Source organism: Poecilia latipinna, unplaced genomic scaffold (genome assembly GCF_001443285.1).
Source record: "Poecilia latipinna isolate Pla-1442-1.1 unplaced genomic scaffold, P_latipinna-1.0 Scaffold1861, whole genome shotgun sequence".
In the NCBI taxonomy this organism is placed as follows: Eukaryota; Metazoa; Chordata; class Actinopteri; order Cyprinodontiformes; family Poeciliidae; genus Poecilia; species Poecilia latipinna.
This window is the reverse complement of record NW_015114477.1, coordinates 60742-69401: the sequence shown is the minus strand read 5'-3', so window position 1 is coordinate 69401 and position 8660 is coordinate 60742. Positions and strand designations below refer to the sequence as shown.

The 8660-nt window shown below is 40.7% G+C and overlaps 2 protein-coding genes across 2 annotated transcripts in view; one reads left to right on the top strand and one right to left on the bottom strand.

The window, feature by feature from the left end:
• Nucleotides 1–18: 18 nt before the first annotated feature.
• On the top strand, nucleotides 19–5831 carry eva1c (eva-1 homolog C (C. elegans)). The gene is made up of 8 exons (XM_015014921.1): nucleotides 19–304; nucleotides 1145–1338; nucleotides 1529–1652; nucleotides 1732–1884; nucleotides 3318–3461; nucleotides 4467–4538; nucleotides 4643–4729; nucleotides 5230–5831. Exons 1-8 carry the CDS (start codon nucleotides 190–192, stop codon nucleotides 5607–5609), a joined length of 1269 nt encoding a protein of 422 aa, XP_014870407.1. The 5' UTR covers nucleotides 19–189; the 3' UTR covers nucleotides 5610–5831.
• A 679-nt stretch (nucleotides 5832–6510) lies between these two features.
• The window catches only part of cfap298 (cilia and flagella associated protein 298), a 6382-nt gene continuing 4232 nt past the window's right edge, over nucleotides 6511–8660 (bottom strand). Inside the window, exons 3-8 of the mRNA XM_015014922.1 lie at nucleotides 8384–8551; nucleotides 8012–8079; nucleotides 7765–7923; nucleotides 7197–7328; nucleotides 7011–7106; nucleotides 6511–6927 (exon numbers count right to left, since the gene is read on the bottom strand). Of these exons, the coding sequence (XP_014870408.1) occupies nucleotides 6817–6927; nucleotides 7011–7106; nucleotides 7197–7328; nucleotides 7765–7923; nucleotides 8012–8079; nucleotides 8384–8551 (734 nt within the window). The 3' untranslated portion in view covers nucleotides 6511–6816. The remainder of the gene's footprint in view (nucleotides 6928–7010; nucleotides 7107–7196; nucleotides 7329–7764; nucleotides 7924–8011; nucleotides 8080–8383; nucleotides 8552–8660) is intronic.

Here is an 8660-nt window from a genome sequence, read left to right as displayed (position 1 = left end):
AGGCGGGGTTCTTTTTTTGTGGCGCCAAATTTTTTTTTTTTTTTTTTTTTTTTTTTTGGACTTAAAGAGATGCAGCCGAACGCCGCGGCCTTGTGGGATCGTCTCCCTCACCTTCCTGTTTGGGTTTTTCATTAAGTACGACAAGTCTGAGTTCAAAGAGCCTCATTAATATGAGAAGAGGGGCAGGGGATGCGAGTCATGAGCTGGACGCGTCCTTTCCACGGACTGGACTGGAGCCATAGCCTATTCTATCTGACTTTACTACTGTGGACCAGGCGCATGAACGGACTGGCTGATTTTTCAAGTAAGATGATGATGATGATGATGATGCAATAAAAGGAGGGGAAAGCTTACAGACAACAGAAACAATTTTCTCACAAAAAATGTCACATGGTAGCTCTGAAGTTTTCTATTGGCTATAACTTGCATAAAATGGTGTAAAAATGACATACCAAAGAACACAAAATAAGTATTACACCTCAGGAGTCCAAAACTTTAAAAATTAATTTTGCTTATCAAGGAGTTTGAGTGTGTAACTCACAATAGCAAATAATTTTGTCAGTAGAACCAATGTGATTCATGTATTGCAAGTTTATAAGGGGTGCATTGCACAAAGTACCATTCTTGGCCCACTATTGTTTTTTTTTTTTTTTTTCCCAATTCCCAAATTATTTATATTATTGCTAATTCTTTTCATTCACTCGCAAGGTTTTTATGACAGGAAACAAACTTATTAAAAATGGCATGTTGAAAATTATTATATCCTTTCAAAAAATATTTTTTATGGTATTAGCAGTCAGATCCATCCTATGGCTGATCACCAGCATTTTGCATTTTTCTATAGGCATCTTCTTCTGGTGTTTTACTGTTAAATCAGACTTAAATGTTTTGTCAAAAAAAATAATTTGATGTTACTCCCAAGTAAATCTGGTTATGTAAAGGAAATGAATGAAGGAATTATATTAATTATAATTTCCATATTTTACATTCAAGAAAACATTGAATAATATTTGCAATCTTACTGGACACAACAAAAGATGCATCCCGGAAATAAGAAGAGTCCAAACAGTCAGATCTACAAATAGTAAAGCATTATGTCTGATGCGTGGCTGCTAAAAATGTTCAACTTTCTTCCGTGCAACAGATTACCTTTCAAGGATCATCACCAGCCAGTCTGCTCACGCCTGCGACGGGACACCACTGAGACTCCACTGTCCTCGCCACTCCACCATCTCTATCCAGTCGGCCTTCTACGGGAGTGGAGAGGTCCGGCTGTGCACAGAGGACCCCGCATCTGGACCCCGCAACCACAGCTGCTCAGCTTTAACCGCTCTACAGGTGCACATTCACGCATGACACGAGCCATGCAGCACTTTAAAGCCCAGCTGTACTAGATTTTGATAGTTTGATCTTCAACAAATTTCAGCATGTGGTTTTCAAGTTGTGCAGAATCTTTTTATGCGTCCCTGATCGTTAAATCAACAGTGTTGGACCTTAGTGACCATTGCCCTGGGGGATTATTTTGCAGAAGCTCCTGTCTGAGTGTCAGAACGTCAGAGAATGCCAACTACCAGTCAGTCACCTGCTGTTTGGGAAGGACCCATGTCCTGGCAAGAACAAGTACCTCCATGTGAATTATAAGTGCAAACCCTGTGAGTTCTTCCCCTCTGAATCCCCTTGCGCACTTAGATGAGGATGAGTTTTAACAGTCTTACTTTGACCCTCACTCAGCTGAACACAAAACACAGGTGGCGTGCGAAGGAGAGACCATGATCTTGCGCTGCAAGACCCCCAATGTGCTGATCATCTACGCAGCTGTCTACGGCCGAGGTCTGGGTCAGACTGACACCTGCCCCTCGCTCTCGGCAAGATCACCCCCATTTGGTGAGTCACTGTGAGCTACTAATAGAGAAACATCACTGTAGTAAAGTAAAGTGAAAACACGCAGTGAGTGTTTGTGATCAGCGGCATCGGCTGGCCTCATGCAACTCTGACACAAACAGGGAAACGGAACCCTGAAACCACCAGAGCTAAATGGAATGCAGCCACCATTGATTTCTTTTCTTTTCTTTTTTTTTTTTTTGGTATTTATTTTGAGCACTGTTCTTTTCCCATGACGCTTATCTAAACGGCCCACGGCAGACTAGGGAGGAGGGGGGGAGCGATTCTTTGTTCTCTATGGAAATATCGGCTCTGTCTGTTGACTAAAAGAGTTGCATATTTCCTTTTAGAACGCAGAGCCCAGAGGATTTATGAGGAATGTGGGGTTTATTAAAAATGCAAAGAGATCACAAGCAGAAACGGTGCAGGTAGAAACAGGTGTACCTCATGACATCAGTTGTGGCTGCATTCCTTCTGTTACTGGAGTACACCTGTGCTTTTCCTGGTATGTCAAGTCAAACTGGAAGACACGCTGTCTGTGCGCTGTAATGTAACACCTGACTTTCGCAGATGCTTAATTTGCTTTTAAATAATCTAAGTGTCGCACTAGAAGCCGTTTATAGATGTTATCAAACTCTATATTTACACAAGGAATTAACTGTTTGCTCGGCTGGGTTAAATACCATCAGCCACAAAAACACAGTTGCACTCTTGCTAAACTGCAGTCGAGCTCCTGCAGAAGGCAATCAATAATTCAGCTATTGCAGCCCAGGAGCAAAAATTAAATACGCACGTTCAGTTGCTCTTACGGTACATTGCAAAAGTATTCATGCCCTTTAAGTTTTTCACATTGTTTAACACTGCCAGCACAAATATGAATGTATTTCATTAGAATTTTGTGATAGACCAACACATAGACGAATTTTGAAGTTTAAGTAAATTGAGGAGTAAAATGGCATTTGGTCTTTTTTTTACAAATTAAAAAAAAAACAACTCGTTTTCCTTCTTTACTTTGATACCCCTAAATAAAATGTGGGGACATCTATTGCATTCAGAAGTCACATAATGAGTAAATGGTCTGCGCCATACACTACTATCAGCCATTCACCCATTTATATACACTGATGGTGGTAAGCTACATTGTAGCCACAGCTGCCCTGGGGCAAACTGACGGAAGCGAGGCTGCCATGCAATCAACACCAGTGGGCCCTCTGACCACCATCAGCGGGTAAAGCGGGAAAAGTGTGTTGCCCAAGGACACAATGGACAGAATGGAGGTTCAAACCCACAACCCACCAGTTACAGGATGAACCCCTGCCACCTGAGCCTCTGCCTCCAGGGTGCAATAATGTGTGATGTGATAAAGTCTGCAGGACTTGGTTCTGCCCTTGCTGTGATATTCCTCAAGTTTCTCCTAATTTTTCTGCTCCTTTCAGAGTGTCTGAACCACAACGCTGTGCAGGTGGTGTCCAAATCCTGCTACAGCAAACAGAAGTGCGCCGTTGCTGTTAGCAACCAGACCTTCAGGGATCCCTGCTTTCCAGGAACCAGGAAGTACCTCAGCGTGCTTTATTCATGTGGTAGGACCCTCTCCTGCTTCCTCATTCACATAATAGACATAGAAGCCTTGTGATGCATTAAAATACCAGCTCGCATGATGTCATGTTATCGCAGCCTTGTTCATTATGCTGCAGTACTTTCAGTGAGCATTTGTTGTTTCCTGCTTTGAGTTCTTATCTTCAGATCCCAGCTTTCAGTGGCTCTGTCCTAACTCCACCCTAAAAAAAATCATAATATAAAGAAGTGGGAAACAAGACTCCCAAGTTTTTTTTTGTTTGTTTGTTTTTCTTTTTTACACTTCCTGTGATTGACAGAAATGCCGGTGAGGACATCAGCTAACACCATTCATTTGAAACCCAATGAGTAGTTCCTAGTACAATTGTTGGCTCTATTTATAGCACAACAATGCAGCGCAGGCATTAATACAGCACTGCTGCGTATTTTAAGATTCTGTTCTCCACCCAGACTGGAAGCAGAAGGCTTGGGCAACTATTTCACTGCATTTCCACCAACATATTTACCACAGTGTTTTAAAAAGGTGTTCATACCCATTTGGAGCTGTAAACATACATTTTCAAGTTTTGCCACAGATCCATAGTGAGATTTAGGTCTGAACCATGTTTCAACATGGATATTCAGAGTTTTACACAGTCTTTTACATGCAGCCCAAAAGTGTTACTTTTTGTCTCATCTGCCCAGAGGACCTTCTTAGTTGTTTCATAGCTTGTGGTGACCTGCTAAAATGAAACCTCGTGTGTTTCTTTCAACAACGGTTTTCTTCTTTCCACTCATCTGCGCTGTGCCCGACAAATAGTTGCTTGGCTGCTTCTCTTATTAATGCTCTCCTTGCTCCATCTATTAGTTTGGGTGGATGTTAATGCCTGTTTGTGGTTGTGTCACATTGCTCATATTTTTGGAGTTGTTGTGATGTGGTGAAGTAATCAAATATGGTATGAATGCTGTCACAACCCATTGTATATCAACTGGTTAGCAGCAAAGAAGGACTCTTCTTTTTTTTTTAATAGTGCCAAAGTCTTTACTTAAAGAGGCAGACCCAAACATACTGAGCTCCACCTCACTTCCTACTACAGAAAAAGGTACCAGTGTCTATCTATTTGCTGTTGTTCTATGTTTGTTCTAGGTAACTCATATTTGTTCTATGAGTTGCCTACTCATAGTTGTTTTGTGAACTTTACAAAAGCTCCTGCTGCAGATCTGGAGTCAAATAGGCCAAACAGTTCGGGAGCAATGATGAGCAACTCTCTCCTGACCTACGCCTTCATCAAAGGTAACTTTTTCTTTTCCGAGTTTCATACACATTTTTATGTAAACAGACTTTTTCAGACTGAAGTCTCCATAATTCTCACCCTTTTAGTCATTTTAAAATATACATTATTAAACATTGCCTTTATGCCACATTTTCTACATTGGATAGCCTTTAAATGCTACCCAACGGGCAAGCTGAAAAACAAAACAAAATTAAGAAGTAAGAAAGAAATCCCACAAAACGAAGAAAAGGAGAGAGAAAGAAGACAAATGACAAAGGAAGGTAAAACTAAAGGACAGATCTACACCAGGAGGGATGGAAGCAGACATGTGAGAGAGCGAAGGAGAAAATGGTTTAGAAGTATATAAAGTATCAGGAAGAAAATAAGACCAAAAAAATGACATATTTAAACATAATAGGTAAAAATTAAAACTAATTGCCTATTCAGTGCTTAAAGACTGAAGTCAAATTTCAGCCTTTTCCAGACTGTGTAGTGAACCTGTTCCTCTTTTCCCACACAGATCACCCAGAAATGGCAGCGCTGCTTTTCACCTCCAGCGTGTGTGTGGGCCTGCTCTTCACACTGCTGGCTCTATCTGTCCGAGTGACCTGCAGGGGGCGGCGGCACAGAGATCACACACTTGGAGCCAAGTCAAACGGCCTGACTCCCGACTGTTCTAAGCAGGATGATGAGGAGGATGAAGCAGAAGACGATGACGACGACGACGAAGAAGAAACCGAGAGCTCTTTGCTCTCGACTGCAGAGAGGAAGGGGATAAAAGGCTGGGAGGAAGTGACTTATGTAAGCGAGGCGGCTGAGCTGGCGGAAAGGATCGAGCGCAGGGACATGATCATCCAGGAGATTTGGATGAACTCCTATCTGAATGGCAGCTCCTGCTGAAAAAATCGTGTGGATATTTGTTCAGACTCCTCACACTTCACATTTCCAAAAGAACATTTTTATACCACAAGATGAAAAAAAAAATCTGACAAGCCATCTTTGCTACATAGTATTCTAATAATCTGCAACAGAGGGATCAGCAAAGCTTGAGTGCTGTATATAATATCAGCAAAAGTGTTTTTTTTTTTTTTTACCGTTTAATAAAAACATTAAATTACAAAATTTTAAAGCTCCGTTATCCATTTGTCATCCTTCAGCTGCTGTATTGTTTTGAACTAAAGGTTAGTGTATCCGTCATCTAAAATATGGAGATCAGGCAGCTATTCGAAAAACCTAAAAACATCATGACTGACAGCATAATTGCATCTAGAGAAGTAATATCTTTTTCAGATCTGAGCAGAATAATAATGAAATGCAACAATATGCTAAATTTAAATCTTGAGCTGCCATTTAGTTTTAGTTCAAGTATCCAAATTTCCAGAGTTTTCAGGCTGTATTTAAAGTATACATATAAAAGCTGATGTGTTTGTGGATGGAGGGAAGATAAACCAATGGATGGACAAGCACATGGATGGGTAGGCAGTCTGAACACTCCGATTCCAGACCTGGAAAATTCAAATGTCAGAATTTCTCTGGAACCCAACAATGCTACCTGCCTCTTTTCTGTGTTTTGTTGCCTTTTTGAATAAGTCAGCTGTGTAATCGACCTCACACAGTTCTCCCTCCCAGTTCCCTGGTCAGCACTGCTGAAATGATGACTGTGTTGCAACTTCCTGCCTTTGGGCTACAATGACCTAATGAAGTATGTGTTCCACTACTGCGAGACAAAGAGAGGAAAGGTGTAGCATCCTAGACCCTGCACTCTAAGAAAAACTGAACATTTTCTGTTGCAAAACAAATCCACTGGAAACAATTCTTTTATTCGTATTCTCACCAACATAACAATATTTTATCACAGATATATTAAACCTGGGTTAATCATGTCTGTTTTATCTGACGCAGTAAAGACATCTGGCTGCATACCCTTTTCAATAACAAGCAAAGTCAAGTCGTAGGGACACATCACCTGTATAAAAGATCTCTGATAGAGCACAGGTAAGAAAAACAGGAAAACCTGCCTCAGGTTGCTATTAGGCAGTCTTGGCCAGTTGTATTAAGAAAGGCAAAAATTGAGTCACTGGGATATCTGGAGGGCAAGTTGTCAGAGTCACCTCGGCCCCCATTTTATATTAGTAAGGCCCTGAAATTGTCTTTTGAGGGCCTGCCTGTTCGACCACTCCGAGTCCAGGTAGCTATCATCGTCTGCTTCGTCCAGTTTCTGGAAGCGTTATAAGAACAAAGTTAGGTTGTACATACAGAATTGTTCCATGGATAATAAAGGTTCACTTTACCCAACCTCACCTTAAGTTCTTCCTGTCTTTTGTAGTAATGCAGCATCATCTGTTTCTGCTGTTCATCAGTGACCAAGGGCTCTCTCGCTGGCGCCCCCTGTCCTTTCTAAAGCGAACAAATAACCGTTTAAGTAGAAAGGCACTTTGAGAAAAACTAATAAATAAATATTACCCTTGACAAATGACAGATTCTCACCTTTTGGAGTTTGACCACAAGCTTCGTCTTTTCATTTCTTCCGATGTAATCCTGAAGTTTTTTCCCTCTCTGCATCTCTTTACCAGCCCACCAAAGCTGGCATTCTTCTTCTGTGATCACCTGCAGAGATGCCTGAGGAACGACAGATGGAGAGGGCAGATGGAAAGGGACGGAGGGTCCAAAAAAAAAAAAAAAAAAAAAAAAAAAGCAGGTTGAAACTGGATGTGATAGATGGCCCCTAAAGTAAACTCTCAAACTGCTACATTCAATTACACGGAGTACACTTCTAAAAAACGAAATGTGTCTCAAGTCCGTAACCTGGGATTCTACTAAACCTTCATGTCAAAATTTAAAAATGTCTAGTTTTCAGTATTTCTTTCACAATTTGAAAATATTAAATACAAAGTTCACTCTGAATATTCAGCAGATGATGAATACACGAACAAATGGATGTACAGATGGTTACAACATGTATTCTAAGAATTTCCTAGAGAGTCTAAGAAGACTGATTAGAGGCTCCTTCTATCAAAGCACCGGACATTGATTAAAACACTATCAGCAGGCTAACCTGTGTCCCCGACAGATCTTCCTGGTCATCAAACTCCATTCTTATCGGGTCATGAGGAGGCAGCCCCATAGGGTACACAATCATCACGGCACCCCTTAGTTGATCCAGCGCTTCCTTTACCATTTCCATTGTGACACAAACATTAGCTTGAGCCTGTTTCTGCAAAATCAGAACAACAGAGGTGATTGCTTGACCAACGATGACAAAAGCAAGGAGGTAAAAATGCAGTTTTTGCAGTAAAACTCACTTTAGAGATGAGTGCTTTTGCCTCCTCAACTGTCCTCATCAACACTTCCTTCATTTTATCATTTGGGGCTGGTAGGCGAAAAAAAAATAAAAAAAAAAAAATAGATACATCAGCAAACAAAAAGAATTGCAAAACTACTTTTTACCCAAACTTACAGAAGAATATTTAAAACATCAGTCCACTTTTAGTTGTAGGATATAACAATTTCAAGTGGCATAAATTACAAGTGGCTTAATATCAAGCCATTTGACGTTTCAGTACCAAGCAAAATCCTTTCCCATGTCTGAAAGGACAGCTGTGTTTACTTGAGAACAGCAAACATGTTTGTTTTTTTTCTTTACAAAAGGTTCCACCAAAGAGAAAAGTTCTCACCATGTCCATTCCTCCTCCCGATCTCATCCTTCCTAAATATTTCCCCTCCACTTGGAATGCATCGTTCTTCCCATTCATCCTTCAGTTTCAGCTCCACAATTTGCTCATCTGTCAGTCCCTGCATGTTGGGTGGGAGTGTGACGCCGTGATCGGCGAGCTCTGGGATCTCTGACAAAACACAGCAAAGAATTAAAAAAAAAAAAAAAAAAAAAAGTATTTTGACCCAAAAAAAAAAAAACAAAATTTTATTTTTTTTTCTAAAAAATTTTTAGAGAAA